This window comes from Lepidochelys kempii, chromosome 2 (genome assembly GCF_965140285.1).
Source record: "Lepidochelys kempii isolate rLepKem1 chromosome 2, rLepKem1.hap1, whole genome shotgun sequence".
NCBI classification, from domain to species: domain Eukaryota; kingdom Metazoa; phylum Chordata; order Testudines; family Cheloniidae; genus Lepidochelys; species Lepidochelys kempii.
Window position 1 is genome coordinate 153,777,001 of NC_136381.1, and position 24,540 is coordinate 153,801,540.

The following is a 24,540-nucleotide window of genomic DNA, read 5'->3' on the forward strand; positions in this document are numbered from 1 at the left end:
GGTGACCCTCGTCAATCATGTATAGGATCAACATGAGTATTTAGTTTGAGTAACTCAGGGATCAAGTGCTCAAAACAGTGTAGGGTACAATTTTTGTGGTACAGCTAATTATTTTCTTTTAGTTTCTAATAGTTTTATTTGTTTTCTTAGTAGTGTGCAGAGGTAAGTTTTTTACCATGGATAATTTTTGCTTGTGTTCTTACAGACTGTAGGAAAATGTAGAAACAACCCACTCAAATTCTCCTAGTTTCTGTGCCACCTTTTGCACCTTTGATGTTAATAGATCAGTCTTGCTATTCTATGATGTGCTGCTTGCATTGATGCTCTTAATTTTGTCATTCATTTCCTGCTATAAAGAGAAAACCTTTGAATCTTGTTAGTTTTTGATTGAGTCTTAAGTCAGATGCAGGAGTTAATAAAGAAGGCAAGCCTAGAATCTCAACTGAGTGATGCTGACCACTATATGATAAGGTCTAATATTAAAAAAATAGGAAAATGGATAACCACAAGTTATAGGGAAAAGTAAGAATTTTTAAAACCATAGACTCTGCCTCAAGGCTATTTGAGAATTCTGTATTTCAGATATTGATGGTTTGAATGCTTATGATCAAAAAGTAAAAGGAAGAGAGTAAAATGGTAAGTTTAAGTGGAGAAGTGCACAAGTTTATTAATAGCAAGAAAGCTTATGTCAAATAGAAAATTCCTGTCAAACACTAACAGTAGACTGAAACAAACATACACCATATAAGGTACAAGTTCAAAATACTGTGGCAATAGGGATGATATGAAGAATAGATAGCCAGAGATATTAAGGTACTGTATCAAATTATTTATGTGAGAAACAATAGGTCTGTGTATGTAATTGTAAACCCAGGTTACCTATCGAAAGGTAGGACCCAAATATTCTAGCTCCTATAGAATTTGGCAATAAATTCATGGGTTATGTTTTCAAATAAGAGTATTGATGAGTTATTAATTCACAATAAGATTCAGATATCAAATTCCCAGTTGCTCTTTTAACTACTCTGCTCATCAAGGGTGTGAATCTGCCATCCTTACTCCCTCTGAGAAATACCTCATTCAGCAAGCAATCCTATTTGTTTAAATGGACTACTTGAGCAGAAGGGTACTATTCAGCATGAGTAAAGGTGGTAATTTGACTCCAAACCAGTATTTAATTTTACCAATCTGGGATTAGAAAAGATGTTCATTCTAAAGTAGAATAGTTTGCTACTTATGAAAATTAGTATTGAATGATGACTTAATAGACACATTGTCCAATGTAACTTTGTATTTCTCTAAAAGTTCAAAAATGTTTCTTTTTATACGAATATAGATCAAATCTGGCACTCTGCTTTAAGAATTCATACTCCTTATGTGTATTTATTTTCTTTGAATCATTTTCTGTGGTATCTTGAATATAAATATAGCAACAACAAGAAAGGGAAACAGTTACATTATTGAGAAGATGTGAACTGACATAAACAACCCTACTTGTTTGTTTCTCTGCAGATAGAAAGGAAGTGAAGGTGGGAGAGTATAATGCTGTAGCTGATACACTGGAAATAATCAACAACACCATCAGGTTCCAAGGTAGGACAGGAAATGGAAAAAATGCACAACAGTGATATGGATTGCTATATAGTTCAGACTTCATGCTTTATACAGACACGTTTTATTATTCTGTTACTGAAAAAAATGGTTATAAAATCATATGCTGAGGGGATTAGGGCCAGTCTATCATGCTTGATATTTTATTATGTCACGCAAGCTCTTAAAAGCTACAAAAGGAGAGTTCTAAATAGAAAGTAGCAACATTCTGAATGATTATATTGTGTTAGTATTTCTCATTTCGACATCTTGTGCTAATCATAAATGATCTGTGAAAATGGATATTCTTCATTATTTCAGTGGGTTTCAGAATATGTTTTCTCTTTCATGTTCACAAATCCAAAATGCTTTAATTTCATTCCTATGTCACCTCCAACAATCAGTCTCACTAACATGATGTGAGAAAGAGGAGGTTACATTTCTCTTAGTCTTTGTAACTTCATGAAGATGCCAGTTGTCATTTTATTGTCTTCAGTAAACTTACAGAAATGAATAAGGGGTCTCTTTTTTCACACAGATAATAGTTGTGTGCATGTATAACTAGGTACAGATACAACAAGTAGTCTGGTGGCACCTTAAAGACTAAGGTGCCACTGGACTCCTTGTTGTTTTTGTGGACACAGACTAACACGGCTACCCCCTGATAGGTACAGATAAAGGGCCAGATCTCGGGCCCTGCTAAAATTTCTTTATGCTGGTCTGGCAGCACAAAGCAGCATTAAACTCGTTTTAAAGGATCCATTAAAGATTCCCCCAGCATGAGGGATTGCTTGGGTGATACAGAACTGCCACACCCTTCTTTTCCCAGCACCCCAGCAGAAGCTGTGTGGCCAAGGTGTCCCTATATCCGTGCAATCCCTGGCTACTGGAATGGCCCTTTATGGCTTTTGGGAAGCTGGTGCTACTTTCTGTCTCAGAAAATCAGGAGTACAGGATCTGGCCCAAAGCTTTTGTATAGAATGCATACAGTATAAACAATCATAAAGTTAACAGCTATTAAATTGCATTTCCATTCTGCATATGTGAAAAATAAATCTTATAGGACCATTGGTTGTTTCAGTTTAATACTGATACAAATACCCAATGTGCTCTATGCAGTCATTTAGTTACTGTAGATTTTGAGGATGGTGTCCTTTAATGTAAGCCTCTCTCATTCAGATATGTTCTTTATTGTATTTTTGTCTTATTGCCTGCTTAGTTTTGTGAAGAACATCGCCCTTCGGGTAAATATATAACTCCTGAATTAAAGTTCTGCAAAAGATTTGCAGTCTGAGGGGGGAATTCTCAGGTGTGTTGCTCCAGCCCAGCTAGTATAAAATGGCTGCAAAGTAGTCATAAGGCCCCTACAGGGCATATCCCCAGTATAGGGTTTCAGAGGTAGTACTCAGAGGTAGTGCAGAGCAGGCATAGACCTTTGCAGCAGTTGCCCGCACAGGTGTGTTCCAGGGGTGAGTTGGCAAGAGATAGAGCATGAACTGATCATTACTGTGCCCCAGGTATTCTACAATGGTGCAGCAGCCTACTGGGGCCATTTCACATAGGACACAAGTTAGGGTAACCTTCAGGGCTGTTCTCACCTGAGTTGAGGTGGGATCCTAGAAGCCCTGGGAAAGGGGAGACACGGGCTGCGCCCCCCTTCAGCTCCTGAGCCAGGCTCAGCACTGGTGCAAGGATGATTCTGCCAAGGGAGTGCTCCCAGGATCCACTCCCTGATGGGTTAGGCATAGCATCACAGGATACAAGACCAACCAGCTGCTTCTATAAAAGCTCTCATATAATATCTACACCACTTGATCAGCTCAATACTGGTGGCCCATTGGGAAATGTATTCAGTGTTTTAAAATATTTTTCCAAGTTAATTTTCTTATGAAATCATAGAAATATATCTGTATGCTTCATGCTTGTTTTTTTTAAACTGTCTTGAAACAGTTTAGGGAGTAATGATGGTTTATCCTGTAAGAAATTTGATGGGATGTGCCAACTGTGTCTTTGGGGGGGGGAGGGTTTCAACCCCCTCCCCCCTTATGCCCTTCTTTTTTAAGTCAGCAGTTAGAAGTGTGGTTATGGTAGAATAGTGTGTTAATCCATCTCTAACCCTATCTACTAAATGAAAACAACCACGTTTCACAAAAGTTGACAAACTCAGTTGTGGCTAAACAGGATTAAGAGTTTGCTGCACCCTGCGTGGGCAGGTTTCAACCATTGAGACTGTTTTAAAAGATGAAGGCCTATGGGAGGAAGAATAGTCTTGTGACTGGGACTCAGGAAAGTTGGGTTCAACTCTTGGTTGTGTTTTGGAGTTGTGGTGTGATATTAGATAGGGTGACCAGATGTCCCGATTTTATAGGGACAGTCCCAATATTTGGGGCTTTTTCTTATATAGGCTCCTTTTACCCCGCACTCCCTGTCCCGATTTTTCATACTTGCTATCTGGTCAGCCTAGATATTAGACAAGGAGCTCAGTGTATCTGAATCTCATTTCCCCATCTGTAAAATAAGGGTATTAAAATTCATTTTGCCCATCCTTCCTCTGTCTTGACTATTTAGATTTAGATAAGTATGTAGGGCAGGGATTGTCCCTGACATTGTGTTTATATGTAAGGCTATGTTTTAGTCATGGGTATTTTTAGTAAAAATCATGGACAGGTCACAGGCAGTAAACACAAATTCAGGGTCTGTGACCTGTCCATGACTTTTACTATACCCCTGGCTAAATCTTGGGCCAGGGGGCTGCAGGTGCTCTGGGTGGGAGTGGTCTGGGGGTGTCGTGGGTGCTGGGGGGTGGCCTGGGACCCCCGCTGGTGCTGTGGGCCGGGGGAGGTGGCAGTGTGCGGCCTGGGACCCCTGCTAGTGCGGGGGAGGGGGGTTGGCGGGGCTTTCAGGCTCCCTACCCAGCTCCACATGTCCCTGCAGCTCCTAGAGGGAGGGAAGGCCAGGGTGGCTCCGCGCGCTGCCTCCGCCTCGAGCTCCGGCTCCGCACCTCCCGTTAGCTGGGAACTGCAGCCAATGGGAGGTCAGGAGTTGCACGGTCACGCCGGCCACTTCCTGGGTAAGCACCGCTCTGCATCCCAACCCCCGACTCAGCCCTCAGGCACCTCCCACACCCAAACTGCTGCTGACCATGTGGCTGCTTGAGTGTTTGGACAGCCCCTGAGCCAGCAGCACTGGCCACTGCAATGGTCACGGAAAGTCACGGAATCCATGACTTCCGTGACAGACACACAGCCTTATTTACACACAGCCTTATTTACATGCAATGGGCTTTTTCACATTTTTATTGTTTTTTTTCAAATACAAATATACAGGATTCATCATAATACACAAAGAAAGAAAGAAAAGGTTAAGATAAAGGGAAGGAAGTGTTAAGATAAAGGGTTAAAGGAAGGTTAAGATAAAGGGAAGGAAGCAAGTGCAAGTTGCAGTGGGGGAGGTTTAGATTGGATATTAGGAAAAACTTTTTCACTAAGAGGGTGGTGAAACACTGGAATGAGTTACCTAGGGAGGTGGTAGAATCTCCTTCCTTAGAGGTTTTTAAGGTCAGGCTTGACAAAGCCCTGGCTGGGATGATTTAACTGGGAATTGGTCCTGCTTTGAGCAGGGGGTTGGACTAGATGACCTTCTGGGGTCCCTTCCAACCCTGATATTCTATGATTCTATGATTCTATGAAGTGAAGCAACATATCTATCTTCAGGGGCTGCATTAATCAATGGGCTTTAAAAAGTCAACCCAAATTGCTTTGAATTTTTTGGGCATTCCCCTTCTGTGGAATGCCAGTCATCCATTAGCTGCAAGGTCAGCCACATCACTGAGCCAGGCATCAATATTTGGTCTGGATCAACCATTTTCATTTTTGCAGGAAGAATTTTTTAGTGACCAAAGCTGCATGTTGGAACCATGCCACCTTGTTACCAATTCACCTCCAGGTATCAGGAACATATCCAAGAATGAAACTTACTATCACAATCCCCACAAGGACAGAGCAGGGGCAAACTTGAGGCTAAGAATAGCTGAGGAATTCATAGTCAGGTCCAGACCAGGGTTGAAACCAAGGATCAGAGTCCAGATTAGGTTTCCAGGTCTGAGTCAGGAGGCAAAGTCAAGTTAACCTTTCACACTGCCCTCTATGAAATTGACATTGAAACCTTTTCCATTGTGAAGAGATAATCAGGCACGAACCCCTTCTGTGTGGCTTAAGTAATGTGGAGAGCCTTTCACAATCCCTCTGCACACAGATGAATATCAGCTGAAGTGGAAATATAGAGAACTGTTACAGTCTCAAAATTACTCTTTTTCTTAAGCCAGGTAGCCCCCAAATGGCATGGAAGCTGGCTGGGGTTGGGTGTAATGACTTTGACTGACAACCCAATTGTATGTTCTAAAACATAGATTTGAATTTGTTTGCAGTAGAGTTAACACACCTAAGGTCATATTCTTCCCCAAACATAAGGTAGCACAAAGGGGCTGTAACGGCTTGCTGCTGTTTTTGCTCTTTGGTCAATCCTTGCTTGGTGACAAAATATTGGGCCAAATTTTGAAGTACTCACTTCGTTTTAACTTGGGCAAATTGCTAGTGATTTCAGTTGAATAAGGACTTACTGGAACCCTAATAAGGATTTTAGGGTTTGACTAGCTGTAAATAAAAGTAGACTAGGAAAGAATATTCTTAGCCTGTGACTACTTGCGTCATCTCCAATTCAGAAAAGCATTTAAGCATGTGTGTTGCAGTGCTTATTTGTTTTCCTGAATAAGGATGGACTTAAGCACATGCTTAAAGCTTTCTTGAATTGGGACTTTCTCCTTCCAACAGGGTATTATATCATTTCAGAAGTCCAAACTTTTCTTCACTATCTGGTATATCTCCGTTGAAGTAAATGGCTTTACCTCAGGGATGAATATGGCCCACTGTCTTTAGATCTTCTGGGGGTAATAGAAGGGATATATTTTTTCACAAGAATTCAGTCTTTATGTGGGCTTTAGCCAGTTTTTATTCTTGAAATTTTAGGATTGGAGCCTCCAAAGGACAAAACGATTATACAAGAACAGCTGCGCAAGATCTCCTTGCCTCTCTACAGTATTCTTTCAGCACTTACTATCCTAGGAATGATCATGGCCAGTGCTTTTTTGTTCTTTAACATCAAAAACAGAAATCAGAAGTAAGAAATGTACATTATCTTTTTCCTTTTCTTTTTTTTCATATTTAAGTATCACATTTGTGGACACTAAAATCATATGAAGAGAACATCACATCGGGAAGACCATATTTTTAAAATGTTATTTGTTTTAATTGAAGTTACTATACAACAGCTTTGTATTGAAAGATGTTAACTATCCATTCGATCAAATCCTTTTATTCTGTTTGAAAAATTAATCTTTTCCACTGTGTTATTAGCATAAACCCTAGCTAATTAACCAATGTGTAAATTAGGGAGTAGCTTTAGCAGAGAAGATCAAAACCCTTAACAATCAATATGCTTACCCAGACTTTTTTGAAAGCACAATTAATTTGCATGTTTCTAGATTTCCAGTGGAATTCCACAAGTGGGGTCGGCCATCTGTTTAATTAATTTTATAGGAAACTGTTCATTATGCTTTGAGTCATCTAACTGTTGTCTTTTTCTATTTAATGCACCGTCTGCGTCTGTCTGTAGGCTAATAAAGATGTCCAGTCCCTACATGAACAACCTTATTATCCTTGGGGGGATGCTTTCCTATGCCTCTATTTTTCTTTTTGGCCTTGATGGATCCTTTGTCTCTGAAAAGACATTTGAGACACTTTGCACAGTAAGTAACTTCAAATTCTCTAGCTTAAGAAGCTCTTGCAAACAGGTTTATGTTTTGTGCAAAAGGGATAATTTTTAGCACATCATATGTATGTTCTCCGTGAATTATTCTGTACGTTTTAACACTGATTCTTTTACTTCTTTTGCCAGGATTTTCACAAATCTGGATCCAAATTCTGAGCAGTCCAGAGCACCTGCATCTGCTGTTGAAGCCAGTGGAACTTGCAGGTGCTCAGAACTTCTCAGGGTTTGGTCCATGGTTCCAGTCTTAAGTGTAACTGCACTTCTAAATTTCGAAATTATATATTTATTGAAAGCTGCCTGTGTAGAGCAGCATCTAATCAGAACTGTGGTCTATTATGATTTTCTGAGCATACATGTTTTCTTTGTCATCAATTAAACATTATTATACATTTCCTGATTGTAGCCTACTACAGAATTTTCTTCCAGTCCTCTCTAGACCCAAAAGAAGTTCATTTTACGCAAGTATTCTAGAACTATTTTCAAGCTTGGTTGTAAACTATTGCAGGCACCAATCCAGCAAATACTGTCACACATGTTTAACTTTACACAAGTGATAGTCCATTGATTTCAGTGGAAAGATGATCTCTAAGATAGCTAGTCCACTTTAGAGTAGGACTAGGATTTTAAACTGAGGACTTGTCTTTATGCAGAGTTTCACAAGTTAAGTAAGGTGTGATTTTAAATTGATCTAGTTAAACCAGTGCAAAAGGCCATGTGGACACTCATTTTGGTTTACTTATAGTCAGGTAGGAACAGGTTTTAGTTAAGCCAAAGTTAGCCACTCTAAAACCAAAATAAAATCATCCACACAGGGGTTTGTAACCAATTAACTAATCTAATTTAATTAAACTGATGGAAGTCCATGTATAGACCAGGCTTGAGTCTACAATTAAACAGGGAACCAATGGAGCTTATTGGTCAGTATTGCCAAGAAAGAGGTCTACTGCATGCTGCAAAATTATGGAGTTTCCAAGTAAGTTACTTTGTCAGCCTCAGGTAGAATGAGTTGCATAAGGTAAGAACATATGTACACTTATGGCAACCACGATTACAGTGCGACTTTTTGATTATAGCTTGTCATGACGTATACGGTAGAAATATTATTTTAACAATTGACCATAAACCTTTATTTAAAATACAAGGAACAAAACTGAGGTACTTTCTTTTGCAGCTGCTATACTGCTGTGATGATATTTTATATTGGTCAGATATCTTTATGACATTCAATATTAATCCTCTTTAGAACATGGGAGGGCAGATGATCTTTCCAGTTTTCCTGTAGACACAGAGGCACCCCAAGCAAAATTCAGAAAATGTCCTTTCTTCAGGAATAAGCTGTACTCTTCAAAGAAGATAGGGCAGGAGATAAGAGGAACATACTTACAAGAAAGGATAAAGGACATTCTTTCCAAAAATAACACAAATGATACTTAAATTATACAAAATCATTGTCATTGAACAAAACCGTAAGATTGTACTCAGCCACCGGTGCCTGAGAATATTACATCTAATGTTTGAATTAAGATGCTTCCAGATAAATCTATAGAAGAAATGAAATATTATGTGACTTTATTTTTCATTGTTCTTTGGTTAGTGAACATTTGCAGAGTATTAGGAAGGTGTTTAGTGTATGTAATATTCACAGAAAGGCTTATCACCTCTTAGAAGTTTCTGAACAAGTCCTGCCATAAAGTGCACTGATCATCTACTGAGTTTGTTCTGATGGTGTAATGCTGGCAACTTAATATCCTTAAACCAGGAGCTCTGTTAAAATAGGTGGAATCAGTCTCTTTAGTTTAAAATTTCAAGGCAAAAAATGATGTTAAAATGGAGTTATGGATAAGAGTATGTAACCTTAATTTAAGATTAAAGGTTAAAAAAATATGACAGTGATGGTGCAATTATCTCCAGACCAAGCATTATAAACCCAGAAAATTCAGTGTTAAGTTTACATTAAAAATATATGTGAACATGTTAAGTTAAAAAATGCACATTTAAGGCATTCAGACAACTATTGCTTGTTGGAAAAACAGAGACTGAAATTTAAATACTTCAGTAATCAAGTTAATTTCACTGAAATTTTGTTTCAAAAGGGAAAAAAAAAAGTTCCAGTAATGTGAAAACATCCTATTTTGACCTTTTTGGAACAAAATAGTTTGATTTTTTGGCTTTGAAACAACTTTTCAATTTGATTTTTTAAAATTTTATATTGTATATTCCAGTGCAAAATAAAAAATAAAAACCAATAGTGAAACATTTCAATGTTGTCGAAACTCAATGTTTCAGTAGATTGCAAAACAATTTTTTTCAGCATTTTCCATTGCAGACAACTTAAAAGTATTCAGGTTTTTTTTCTCCAATTCAAAATGAAGCCAAAATCTCAAAATCTTTTGTGAAATGGAATTTCTATCCTTTGTCCAGTACTACAGACAATCTTTATTGTGGCCAGTAGTGACAGTGACGCCATGCAATAATCATCTGATTATAATTAAGGCATTTTAGCATCCACGGTCCCAGATTAGATTAAACTGTTTCAAGAAACTTTCAGTTTTTTCATATTTTTTCCTCTTGTGGTATCACTGACCTGTAAAGTTAAAACTGTGGGCTTAATTTATAGGCTTGATGCAGGAGTCATTGAGTAAAAATTCTGTGCCCTGTGTTGTGCAGGAGGTCAGACTAGATCATCATAATCTAGCCTTAAAATCAGTGAAGATGAATTAATGAATACTACATTTGTTAAAGAGCATATTTTTAATTAATTTAATTGTAAGCTACTAAATGGATTTATTTGTAAAATCTCAGAAAATATATTCAGTACTCAAAGTGCTGTAAATTTGGAGAGAACATCCTCTATTTTTTCCACAGAAAACAAAGAGGTTCAATCCCTGTGTTCTTTGTAAAACAGAACTGAGTTTTAACAATGGAGTCACAACTCTCATGTGCACAATGGAATTGCCAGCAGTGCCTCAATGCTAAAATATTTCAGTTGCCTAATATCCTTGTGTAATTGCTCTACTTCCTGTTTTTCAAATTCCTGGCCAGACTTTACACTATTATTCTAAACACAGCAAGAAATTAGTTGCAATTTACTGCACTGGTGACTCATTAGCAGCTTTAATTTTTTTAATTTTCAAAGATATTGCTGTGTCTGTTATACACGATCTTAACTAAAGACAGTTTTCATTTATAAGACAAAATGACAAGCAAAACTGATGTATTACATATGGAAAAAAGATCTGTAGAGACTACCAAAGAAAATATTTAAGTAGCTTAAATATCTTATTTCACTGAATAATAAAAGGAGAAGGAAAAAATCTTCAAGCTAGACCATAAATAAAAGGCATTTATCCCCTTCTTGGGGTTTGGCTTTATTGTTTTCTTACATATTCACGATATATAAAGATCAGCTTACCATTTCCCCAAAAACATGACTGTTTCTAGGGGTTTCCAAAACCACGCAGAAACGTTGGAATTGCCCTACTGGATCAGCCAGGTGGTCCATTGTCACAGACTGCCAGGCCCTTTAAGGGGAGTCAGGCTCATCCTGGCCTGTGACCTAGCAGTCAACCCCCAGGTAATTCTGATTTGGTGACTCAGTTACAATTAGTGTTCCCAGCTGGGAAATAGTCCAGGAGACCCATACAGATTGGGAAGAGAACTCAGTGAGAGAGGAGACCCAAGAAAGCAGAGCAAAGCAAGTTCCCACTCTCTGGGCTGGGGCAGGTGAAGGCGGGCTGGAGAAAACCACAGGGATTAAGTTAGGCTCCTGTGGGATGCCCCGAGACCCACCCTGCTCCTCAGGTTTCAGACCTGGAGCTCCAGCCTAAGCAGGAACATCCACATGGCTATTTTTAGCACCATAGCGTAAGCCTTGCAAACCCAACTGTGTGTGTTGCAGAAGTCACCAGAACCCTGCCAGACCAGCAGTGTCTATCTGTACCTAGGACTCACATGTTATATGCAATCAGTAAACATTTTTTGCACCCCACTGTGTCCATGTGCTTCCTTCATATTACGTTTGTGTAAAGAAAAGAAAATACAACATTATCACAATGTGTAAATATTTGCACTCTCTATGGAAATGCCACAATACCTTGAAAGAAAAGTGGAATACCATATAAGAATAGATTATTTAAAAAAGAAACTAAAGAACAGACATTTAAAGCATTTCAAGCTTTTGTGGAGCCAAAAGATGTGACTTGGGGATAATGCAATGGAAGGTGCTGAAATTTGTGAAAAACTACATAAAAACTAGTATAGAAACTAATTCTGTAGCATTCTCCTAAAAAAAAAATCAATTTCAAAGCATTATAATGCAGAGATGTGGCTAAAAATTAACTTGTACAGAGCCTAACCACTAGTTCTTTTCTTGGGGAAGATGGGAAAGTGGTGTATGCTGGGATATACAAGCACACAGCAGAAGCTTTTGAACTTCTTGCACTGGGAATTGGTCCTGCTTTGAGCAGGGGGTTGGACTAGATGACCTTCTGGGGTCCCTTCCAACCCTGATATTCTATGATTCTATGATTCTATGATGAGGAGTCCTTGCCAGTTAGGTAGGGATGGTCCTTGTGTGCTCCTAAAGCTGCTCACAAAGTTCAGGTGATTTGGCTCCCTAGTGCAAATTATTCCTGGTTAGGGCAATCCTAAGGAGCAGTGTTTCTCTGTAGTACAGATTTTATTGTTTTCAGAGGGTGCTGTGCTTGATGGATTTGCTGAATTCTTCTACCACCTGCCCATAACCTACATCTTCATTTATTCTGTTTACAGATATGTGGCAAATGTAGAATCCTGTAATTGTTTTTGGAGGTGGGTGGGTGTGACGTGGTATGACATCATACCCGATAAACTTTTGCTAGCACTGAATGTTTTCAGGCAATTTTTGGATTCATTACAATACCATTTTTATTCTGCAATGTGCTTGTCACAGGAGGATATGGTATATTGCATTTGCTATGTTGAAATTCAAAACTGAACATTAACAAGAGCCCCAGTTCAGCAAAGCACTTAAAGTGTATGATCAACTACTTTGCTGAATAGGGATGCAATTATACATGAGTTTACGATGAGTATATGATCAAGTGCTTTCATGAATTAGGGCCAGTGTTCCTAAACTCAGTTACTGCTTCCATCTTGCTATTTCCTCTTTTGTATGCAAAGTTAATTAAGTACATTCACTATATACTGTACTCAATTTCTGTGTATTTACAATAGGTGGCAAACTGCATTCCATAATGTCAGCTGCAGTGTGATTTAATGTCCTATCTAGAATAGAACAGGCCAAATGTCCTGCAATAAATGTCCAATATGCATGGACTGAAAATTAGCTGAAGGCTAAGCAAAGGGAAATCATAAATAGCACTGAGTACTGAATTGTGAGGAGGTGTCCAGGGCAGTACTGCATAGATTTATAGCATCTTTATTAATGATAATCTGGAAAATAGCAAAACACTACTTCAGTTAAATTTGCAGATACAATCAACTAGGAAGTGTTCCAGAGGATAAGGAGAAATACTTCAAAGAGGCTACCTTTTATTTTTAATCTTACAGTCACTATGGTATCTGAGCACAAGAGAAGCTGGAAATATGGACTGAAATCAAATGTGATGCAAACTGAAAAAATGCAAGCCAGTGGAAAAATAATTGAGAAAACAGCTATCAAATGGTCAAGAGAGTTTTGGAAAGCAGAAATGCCATGAAAGTGTGTGGTGCCTAGATACTAAACTAATGCGCACATTGGAAATAATTAAGATAGAATACTAAATCTAATAATATATGGACTTTCGTACCACCTTCAATTGGAGGATATTTCAAAGTGCCTTACAAACAATTAGTTAAGCTTAGCAATGCCCTGTGAGCTTGGTACTGGGCTCATTGTGGGCTGAGAAGGCTAATGTGTCCCTAAGGGTGGGTCTGATCCCAGCTTCCCTCAAAATGAGCAGCTGTATGTCCCTCAACCTGTGCAATAGATACACAACCGCCATTAATATCATCTGGGAACATATGAATGGGGAGGGGGCTGTAAAGGAGCCAGTTGTGACTGTCTGATCTAGCCATTCTATACCAGCCTTGGCATAGTTTGCAGCAGTTTTGGGGCTGCTCTAAAGTAGGCCTGCTCTCTTTTCAAACTGATGGGATAAGACCTTCTGCACGTAGCCTGTGTAGGAGCAATTAGCGAAGACTTTATCATGATGCTTCACAATGGCCCACTTAGTCTTGATAGTCCTCCTTGATAGGCAGGGAGAACAAGTTTAGAGCAGGCCTTTTTTACAATTATAAGCAAAACTTGCATATTACCTTTGTAGCATGGGATCCAGATGTTACAAGTAGGATTAATACATGCAGCAACTTGTAAGTCTTTCATAGAGTCTAAACACTAAACACATCTAAACACAACTTTAACACCTCTCTTGAACAATACTAACCTACAGGGGAGCTGGTCTGGTTTCCAGATATGAATTTGTCAGTACTCGGCTAACGCCTACAGCGTCGGCAACAGCTGGCACCAGGTCTGCCAGTGACACATCGAGCACTTCTGAAAATCAGGCCCTGTATTCCTTGGATTCAGTTCAGTTATTACAGGGGACAATAAAGGTCACCTAGCCTCCATATGAGGAAGTTTTTTTGAGTGAAATACTCCAGTCAGAGAGAAACGAATGTGCTATACTTTACAAGATAACTATGTCTATGATATAATTTACATTTTTCTTTACAAAATCTAATGTGTCATCATGTACTCTGGCACAAAGAAACCTAGATATAGGCTATTAAAATTTGGAAAATGTGCCTGGTAAAAAAATTAAATATAAGTACTGCAGCATCTGAACCAGTTGTACATTTTATTGGCTCTTGACATTACCCGCTGAACAATCCGTCCCACATTCAAAACCATTGGGACGTAAGAGCACACATACCTCTGTCTGGTTACTGTATTTCTTATGCTCTCGCCTCTTATGCTTTCCAGTTATTTCTTTATTCTTTCAGCTTTTATATGTGCTTCATTTTCTTTCCCTCAAGTTCAGTTATTTTGACGGGGATTTTCAGTAGAGCCAAAGACTGTATGGCACTGTCAGAGTGACTGGCCCCTGTGAATAGGTAGGTGAATAGTAGGTCAAGTACCCCTGTGCCAGGACAGATGTGCACATTTGGCCAATTAAGAGAGTGGGGCTCCAATTGGGGGCTATCAGAAGCTGGGAGAGACTTAGTGAGTTGGAAGAGACTTGGTGAATCAGAGCTGCCTGAGTAGGAGTCATGGATAGGGGAGAGCTTCTAGAGACTATATGTTTGGAACTTGGGAGAAGGCTGAAGGCAGGAGAGCAGTAAGAGAAGTTTTCTGTCTCCAGGCCAAAGAGCCAGGGCTGAAGAACTGGAAATAGAAGAACCATTAGATGGCTAGGGGGAGTAAGGCATGCTCCTTTGGTAAAAAGATTTCCCAGCAGAGAGTCTGGTGGGGTTCCTGCTGGCAAGACTAGGCTTATACTCCAATAGGAAGAACTGTGGTGGTTGTACTGCTACAAGCACAAGGGAGGACAGCCAGACACTCTGGCTGTGGTCAAAGGTGCTGGTGTGTTATATGTGGGGTGTTGTGGGCTGAGTGAGCTTAACACTGTTTCCAGTGGCATGACACATTATATGTGCTTGGGACTCAGTTGTGGACAACTTGCCCAATATTTTATAAGGAGGGTAGTATTGTGTCAAGAGGGCTTGATGGAGTTACTGGGAACTCTGAAAAAGGAAACGAAGGCAGTTGTGCCTGTCATGCCATGGGAGGCCACTGCAGTTGGGGAGGCCCTATAACATGTACCAAATTCCCACTGCATTTCAATGGCATTTGGGCATCTAATTTTCTTAGGCTTCTTTTTAAAAATGACAGCTGGGGTTTTCAGCCAGCCTTCCTGTGTTTTGCTTGCTCTCTTGTTTTTCTTTTCTACATTTTAATTTTAATCTATGTGTTTTGTGTAACCATTTCCATGACCGCCACAATCTGTGCTGCTCGCTCAGAGCCTCATCTTGCTCCTGTTAAAGTCAGAGAGAGTTCTCCAATTGACTGTAATGAGAGTAGGTTCAGCTTCTATCTTGATAAGTCAAATTTCCTTCAAACAAATTATAGGGACAAAAGTTTTAAAGCTAAATGGATGGTCCACATGCTGAACCAAGTACACATTGGGTCACCAGAGAATGTAAGGCAGTAATTTGCGATTCAAATTTATTAATGAAATATTTAGTACATTTTACCTCTCCTTCAGTAGCAGAATGTCTAGATGTTAAAGCCACTTGTAGAATCATGAACAATTAGTATATAATCTAACATTATTACTGGGGCAATTGAAAATGGCCTAAAGTTTATTACAAAGGTCAAGAGGGAAGTCTACAGTATGTGAGAGAGAGTGAGAGCACAATAGTTGATTTGTGTGGAAACAGCAGTTTTGAATTTTCTAACATTATTCCTGCACACTTTTTGACAGTACTGTGCAGATACCACAGACTCTAAGGAATGCATTGAAAGACTTAGGTATGTCATAAAAGAGCTTGATTTTTTAAAAAAAATCATGTTGAACTGTAAGTGCACATACTCAAATGTTTGTGGCCTGCGTTTTCTTCTCCTCCCACTGGAATCTAATGGAGTTTTGCTGTTGACTTCAGTGGCAGCAGGATCAAACCCAAGGTGAACAGATGTTTCTATAAATGTGACCATTTCTATTCATTCTAATGTTTCTTGTAATGATACCAGTCCCACAAAGCACTTATACAGGTGCTTAACTTCAGGCATCTGAGTAACCCTACTGAAATCCATGGGATTGCTCACCTGTTTAAATACCTGTGTTAGTATCCAGCTGGATCCAGCTTTAGAGGGGGATTGCAACAGTAATAACACTTATACACTGCTGTATTTTTCCAGAGAATAGCTCAAATAAATGGAAATGTTATTGTCAGCGAGGGAAACTCCTTATTTTCAAAGAATTCTATATTGTGATTTTTCTCCAGGTCTGGAGAAACAAAAGTACTGGCTTTGATGGGAGTCCTGTATGCTAGCAGAGGGCAGAATTTAGCACACTGTTGTCTTGGGTGAACCAATTTCACTGTTCACGTCATGGCACCTTTCTACCCTCTCCACTATAAATCAAAGCAATATCTTAACTATATTAAGCAAAAATAATTGAGAAATAGGATCATGAGTCATTATTAGTTTTGTCAGGTTCTTTTAGCTTTGTATCTAGATCCAACACAAACGATGATCATTTCTCTAAAAATCAGATAAGATAGAAACTGATCATGATGTTACTGTACTCAATGTACAGTAAATACCTTGTTTTACTCTGTGTTTTATGAATGATGGCAGAAAAATGGAAGGTTATTTCTTTTAAATTAAAACCTATTTTCATTTTAAAATCATCCTCACATGCTTGGCTGCAGAGATCTCATTCTGAGAAAATTATTTTTAACTAGGAGGGTTTCCACTACAGCCAATAGGCTATATAATTATAATATAAATTAATCCAAATCATAACCTTTTTGTACTGAGCATAGTAAAAATAACATTTTTTTCTGAATTATGAACATAATTGAATTTATTAGTATCCCCAAGGATAACTGCTACTTGAGTAAGGACAAAAAAGAGCTTTACTAGAGATATTAAAATATCAAGTATCTGTCTGACAAAATATCACTATTGTGTACTCAAAAGTATTGAATATTTATTAACACATTTGAACATCACATACAATTATCACACTGTAAAGGGGCTAGGCCAGGGCTCAACCCTCTCCGGGGCGGCAGGGAGCCACACCGGCTCGCTACACACAGTTAACTTTGGGGGAATTTGTCCAGCCACCGGAGTCTCCCTCGGCAGCCCTTGTGCTAACTAGAATGAGCACCGTAGGCCTGGGCCCTGAGTCATAGCGAGGCACCAAATAGTCAGTAGCTCAGGCAGGGGCTGAGCAACACAGCATGTGTGAATTAGCCCAGGCCTCCAAGGACCTGGAAGAGGGGGAGACTGGAGGGACGCAGGCCCACCCACTCCACTGCGTCCCAATCCGGGGCCCTAGCAGCAGCAAACGACCTGCTGCTGAGTCAGTGGGGATCCTGACCGCAACACACTGACATGCGTTCTGGCAGAGTTACAGCCAGACGAGGGTCGGCTGCCCCCGGCTACTTCCTGAGTCCCCTCCTTCCGGTACCTGGGTCACGGCGGTGTTCCCTGGGGGAGTCCAGCACCATGGGCTCCTCGGGGCAGTGGACCAGCGGGAGGTCCAGCCACTCCCTCTGGTAGCTGGCGCAGGGCAGGTCTGGCCAGTCTTGGCATGGACCTGGGGCCGTGGGGTTTTCCCAGTTGTGGACTAGGCTGGCTACATCTGGCCTCCCCAGCGGCTGGTTCTCTAGTGAGCTCTGAGGGCCCGCCTTTCTACTTCTGGGTCGCTGCCTGTCCCTCTGAGGGGTGGGCTCAGAGCATCCTGGCTCTGCCCACTGTGGTGTCTGGAGGGGCTCGACCCTCTCCGGGCAGCAGGGAGCCACACCACCTCGCTACACACACATTTTGGGAAAAGAACCCGTTGCATGCTGACTAGAAGAGAAATCACAAACCAGTAGCCTAAAAACTGTGGTATAACGTGGATTTTTGAAACCAATTGGAGTTGACTTAACTCTGCTATATTGAGGTGAATAGCAAAACTGCTATCTATAAGATACACCTAAAGATTTCACATTCTTTGTAAACTTTGATTTTTTAATTTTTTTATTTTTTTTTTGCCATCCTGGATACCTTTCTCCAATGATTTCTACTCTCAATGTCTCATTCACCTTATACATTTTGGTCTCTGCCTGGTCATATGTGTACAAAGAGAAAAGGAGTACTTGTGGCACCTTAGAGACTAACCAATTTATTTGAGCATAAGCTTTTGTGAGCTACAGCTCACTTCATCGGATGCATACTGTGGAAAGTATAGAAGATCTTTTTATACACACAAAGCATGAAAAAATGGGTGTTTACCACTACAAAAGGTTTTCTCTCCCCCCACCCCACTCTCCTGCTGGTAATAGCTTATCCAAAGTGATCACTCTCCTTACAATGTGTATGATAATCAAGGTGGGCCATTTCCAGCACAAATCCAGGGTTTAACAAGAACGTCGGGGGGGGGGGGGGGAGGTAGGAAAAAACAAGGGGAAATAGGTTACCTTGCATAATGACTTAGCCACTCCCAGTCTCTATTCAAGCCTAAGTTAATTGTATCCAATTTGCAAATGAATTCCAATTCAACAGTCTCTCGCTGGAGTCTGGTTTTGAAGTTTTTTTGTTGTAATATCGCAACTTTCATGTCTGTAATCGCGTGACCAGAGAGATTGAAGTGTTCTCCGACTGGTTTATGAATGTTATAATTCTTGACATCTGATTTGTGTCCATTTATTCTTTGACGTAGAGACTGTCCAGTTTGACCAATGTACATGGCAGAGGGGCATTGCTGGCACATGATGGCATATATCACATTGGTGGATGTGCAGGTGAACGAGCCTCTGATAGTGTGGCTGATGTTATTAGGCCCTGTGATGGTGTCCCCTGACTAGATATGTGGGCACAGTTGGCAACGGGCTTTGTTGCAAGGATAGGTTCCTGTGTTAGTGGTTCTGTTGTGTGGTATGTGGTTGCTGGTGAGTATTTGCTTCAGGTTGGGAGGCTGTCTGTAGGCAAGGACTGGCCTGTCTCCCAAGATTTGTGAGAGTGTTGGGTCATCCTTCAGGATAGGTTGTAGATCCTTAATAATGCGTTAGAGGGGTTTTAGTTGGGGGCTGAAGGTGACGGCTAGTGGCATTCTGTTATTTTCTTTGTTAGGCCTGTCCTGTGGTAGGTGACTTCTGGGAACTCTTCTGGCTCTATCAATCTGTTTCTTCACTTCCACAGGTGGGTATTGTAGTTGTAAGAATGCTTAATAGAGATCTTGTAGGTGTTTGTCTCTGTCTGAGGGGTTGGAGCAAATGCGGTTGTATCGCAGAGCTTGGCTGTAGACAATGGATTGTGTGGTGTGGTCAGGGTGAAAGCTGGAGGCATGTAGGTAGGAATAGCGGTCAGTAGGTTTCCGGTATAGGGTGGTGTTTATGTGACCATTGTTTATTAGCACTGTAGTGTCCAGGAAGTGGATCTCTTGTGTGGACTGGACCAGGCTGAGGTTGATGGTGGGATGGAAATTGTTGAAATCATGGTGGAATTCCTCAAGGGCTTCTTTTCCATGGGTCCAGATGATGAAGATGTCATCAATATAGTGCAAGTAGAGTAGGGGCGTTAGAACAACGCTTCCTCAGCTCTCATACCCTAAGTCAGCCATAAAAATGTTGGCATACTGTGGGGCCATGCGGGTACCCATAGCAGTGCCACTGATTTGAAGGTATACATTGTCCCCAAATGTAAAATAGTTATGGGTAGGGACAAAGTCACAAAGTTCAACCACCAGGTTAGCCGTGACATTATCAGGGATAGTGTTCTTGACGGCTTGTAGTCCATCCTTGTGTGGAATGTTGGTGTAGAGGGCTTCCACATCCATAGTGGCCAGGATGGTGTTATCAGGAAGATCACCGATGGATTGTAGTTTCCTCAGGAAGTCAGTGGTGTCTCGAAGGTAGCTGGGAGTGCTGGTAGCGTAGGGCCTGAGGAGGGAGTCTACATAGCCAGACAATCCTGCTGTCAGGGTGCCAATGCCTGAGATGATGGGGCGCCCAGGATTTCCAGGTTTATGGATCTTGGGTAGTAGATAGAATATCCCAGGTCGGGGTTCCAGGGGTGTGTCTGTGCGGATTTGATCTTGTGCTTTTTCAGAGAGTTTCTTGAGCAAATGCTGTAGTTTCTTTTGGTAACTCTCAGTGGGATCAGAGGGTAATGGCTTCTAGAAAGTGTTGGAGAGCTGCTGAGAAGCCTCTTGTTCATATTCCGACCTATTCATGATGACAACAGCACCTCCTTTGTCAGCCTTTTTGATTATGATGTCAGAGTTGTTTCTGAGGCTGTGGATGGCATTGTGTTCTGCATGGCTGAGGTTGTGGGGCAAGTGATGCTGCTTTTCCACAATTTCAGCCCGTGCACGTCGCGGAAGCACTCTATGTAGAAGTCCAGTCTGCTGTCTCAACCTTCAGGAGGAGTCCACCTAGAATCCTTCTTTTTGTAGTGTTGGTAGGGAGGTCTCTGTGGATTAGTATGTTGTTCAGAGGTGTGTTGGAAATATTCCTTGAGTCGGAGACGTCGAAAATAGGATTCTAGGTCATCACAGAACTGTATCATGTTCGTGGGGGTGGAGGGGCAGAAGAAGAGGACCCGAGATAGGACAGATTCTTCTGCTGGGCTAAGAGTATAGTTGGATAGGTTAACAATATTGCTGGGTGGGTTGAGGGAACCATTGCTGTGGCCCCTTGTGGCATGTAGTAGTTTAGAAAGTTTAGTGTCCTTTTTCTTTTGTAGAGAAGCAAAGTGTGTGTTGTAAATGGCTTGTCTAGTTTTAGTAAAGTCCAGCCAGGAGGAAGTTTGTGTGGAAGGTTGTTTTTTTATGAGAGTATCCATTTTTGAGAGCTCATTCTTTATCTTTCCCTGTTTGCTGTAGAGGATGTTGATCAGGTGGTTCCGCAGTTTCTTTGAGAGCGTGTGGCACAAGCTGTCAGCACAGTCTCCTTCACTCTCACAAATCTTGGGAGACAGGCCAGTCCTTGCCTACAGACAGCCCCCCAACCTGAAGCAAATGCTCACCAGCAACCACATACCACACAACAGATCCACTAACACAGGAACCTATCCTTGCAACAAAGCCCATTGCCAACTGTGCCCACATATCTATTCAGGGGACACCATCACAGGGCCTAATAACATCAGCCACACTATCAGAGGCTCATTCACCTGCACATCCACCAATGTGATATATGCCATCATGTGCCAGCAATGCCCCTCTGCCATGTACATTGGTCAAACTGGACAGTCTCTACGTCAAAGAATAAATGGACACAAATCAGATGTCAAGAATTATAACATTCATAAACCAGTCGGAGAACACTTCAATCTCTCTGGTCACACAATTACAGACATGAAAGTTTTGATATTACAACAAAAAAACTTCAAAACCAGACTCCAGCGAGAGACTGTTGAATTGGAATTCATTTGCAAATTGGATTCAATTAACTTAGGCTTGAATAGAGACTGGGAGTGGCTAAGTCATTATGCAAGGTAACCTATTTCCCCTTGTTTTTTCCTCCCCCTCCCCCTCAGACATTCTTGTTAAACCCTGGATTTGTGCTGGAAATGGCCCAACTTGATTATCATACACATTGTAAGGAGAGTGATCACTTTAGATAAGCTATTACCAGCAGGAGAGTGGGGTGGGGGGAGAGAAAACCTTTTGTAGTGGTAAACACCCATTTTTTCATGCTTTGTGTGTATAAAAAGATCTTCTATACTTTCCACAGTATGCATCTGATGAAGTGAGCTGTAGCTCATGAAAGCTTATGCTCAAATAAATTGGTTAGTCTCTAAGGTGCCACAAGTACTCCTTTTCTTTTTGTGAATACAGACTAACACGGCTGTTACTCTGAAACCTGTCATATGTGTACAGTAATTCTTTCTCCATGGAAATCTGTAGGAAGCCATTATCTACAATAACATTAAGTACATTTGTTTGTTAGCTGCTTTCAGAGGGCTGTACTCCAGCCACATCCTCCTTGACTTCTCAGTGGTCTTTGGTGTCATTGATGACTTCCTACTTAAAATTCTGCCTCCATTGCTTTTGAGGCATTGTTCTATCCTGGTTCTCGTTCTAAGCTTCCTCTTTCCTCTATTTTCCCATTACTGTTTATAAGACCACTATCTTCTCAATCACTCAAGGCCACAATCTAGATGATATCTGTGATTCGGTCCTCTCTCTCTAAGACCTATACATTCAGGCCATGTCCATGTCTCCCAACTTTTATCTATATGATATTTTTTTAAGATCAAATCTTTTCTGTTTTTTCCAGACTACCCAGGCTCTTGTTCCGTCCCTCATTATCTCACATCTTGACTACTGTAATCTCCACCTATCTAACTTTGATGCTATCCACATTGGTCCCTTAAGTCCATTCAAAAGGTTGCTGTTAGGATCATCTTTCTGGTTGTTGCTCCAACCATATCTCCTCCTCCTTTGTGTCCCTCCTTCACTGCACCAAACACACTTTCCTTGGCATAAAGGTCCTTCACCCTTTAGTTCCACACTATCTATCAAATTTACTAACTTGTTGAGCTATTGGCTGCTTCTATAGCTCTCCCAAAGATGCAGGCCTTGATAGCCCTCTTGTTTGTTTCTTCCTCAAGCAGAGTTACAGACCAGCAGAGTCACACTTTCCTTTCTCCTTTTGCTATTCTGTAGTTTTTCCAAAGTTGAAGACATTATGAAAAGTTAGAGTAGAAAAGCAGGAAAACTGCAAAGGAAAACGTGGAGGGGAGAAAGAATTCAGTCTTCATTTTATTGCAATGGGAAAAAGAAAAATAGGAAAGAAAGGAGGGAACAAATTAGAAATTTTGAAAATTAAAAAAATCCAATAAAATATTCTGTAAAAAATTGAAGACAACTGTGCCATTACCCTGAGAAACATAATTTAAAATTTTCAAAAAAATGCTAAACTTTTTTACTATCTCTAGATACAATAGGTATTTTAGACTATTTTGAGAAATTTAAGACATTAAAATTACCTGTGAAAAACTAAAAGGCTGTGTCTTTGATTATATCTTAGGTCCGGACATGGATTCTTACAGTGGGCTATACAACTGCATTTGGAGCAATGTTTGCAAAAACCTGGAGAGTTCATGCAATTTTCAAAAATGTAAAAATGAAGAAAAAGGTGAGGAAACAACTGTTCCTGTCACAGATATGATGAAGCTGTTATCTGCTATTGTTATACCCCCTGAATACCCATACTTCCACTGATGCTGTGGAACACTGTCCTCTCTTTCAGAAAAATATCATATTGAAATACACTGAATAGTCAACATTTGTGTCCCTTTTTATATATCCCCTTCATAGCCTCTATATCAGAGGTTCTCAAATAGATCTACAGAGCCCTCCATGGTGTTCAATGGAATGAACTGTTTTGACAGTCAAGCTGTGGGCTTTGAAAGGATCCATGAGTCCAAGAGAGGGACATATATCTACAAACTGGTTCACAAAATGCAAAGGCTGGGGAAACCCTGCTCCTCACTGGTTTATATCCTATAGTTTATGAAGTTCCTCCAGCATCCATAAATCTCCAGGGAGCAGATCATCCGCTGGTGTCCCTAAGTCTCTGACGGCCAGATGTTGGGACTGGATGACGGGATGGATCCTTTGATGATTACTTGTTCTGTTCATTCCCTTGGAAGCATCTGGCATTGGCCACTATCGGAAGATAGGATATTGGGCTAGATGGACCTTTGGTCTGATCCAGTATGACCATTCTTATGGTCATATTAAGTCAGTTTGCATCACCTGGAATATAAATGTTGCAAACAAAAGTTTCTCATAGCTTGCTAGGAGGGGACGAGATAGAGTACTTGTAGGATTTTGTTCTTCTAGTCTTGATTGGAAAGGCAGGCAGTGACCAAGATCAATCAGAATTGAGCCACAGTAGTGGTTAGAGCCAGATTAGAAAAAGTAATATTGTAACCATCTTTTTGATCCAAAACATTTTGTAGATATAGAAAAGCCAAGCTAGAATTACAGTAGTTCAGACCTTTATCTAGTATGTGGTATCTCATGTTTGGATTGCTATATTGTTGTTTTTTCTAATATGGTTTCTTTACACATATAAAATGTTAGATGGTTTTCTTTAAAAACAGAAGACTAGGGACACTAGCTAGGGAGGGCTCTGAGGTACTACAGAGAATTCTTTTCCATGTGTCTGGCTGCTGGGAGTTGTCCACATGCTCAGAGTCCAACTGACCGACTTATCTGGGGCTGGGAAGGAATTTTCTCCCAGGTCAGACTGTCAAAGACCTGGGATGTATTTTTACTTCCTCTGTAGCATGGGGCATGGGTCACTTGCAGGTTTAAACTTGTGTAAATGGTGGCTTTTCTGTAACTTTAAGTCTTTAAATCACCATTTGAGGACTTCAGTAACTCAGCCAGAGGTTAGGAGTCGATTACAGGAGTG

At 40.5% G+C, this 24,540-nt stretch overlaps 1 protein-coding gene across 2 annotated transcripts in view; it reads left to right on the forward strand.

The window, feature by feature from the left end:
• Window positions 1–24,540, forward strand: part of GABBR2 (gamma-aminobutyric acid type B receptor subunit 2) — an 842,671-nt gene that overhangs the window by 549,566 nt on the left and 268,565 nt on the right. Inside the window, exons 9-12 of one of the 2 annotated variants that reach the window (XM_073332464.2) lie at window positions 1,513–1,593; window positions 6,615–6,765; window positions 7,261–7,393; window positions 23,146–23,253. In XM_073332464.2, coding sequence (XP_073188565.1) covers window positions 1,513–1,593; window positions 6,615–6,765; window positions 7,261–7,393; window positions 23,146–23,253 — 473 coding nt within the window. The remainder of the gene's footprint in view (window positions 1–1,512; window positions 1,594–6,614; window positions 6,766–7,260; window positions 7,394–23,145; window positions 23,254–24,540) is intronic. The other variant, XM_073332465.2, reaches the window with a different exon arrangement.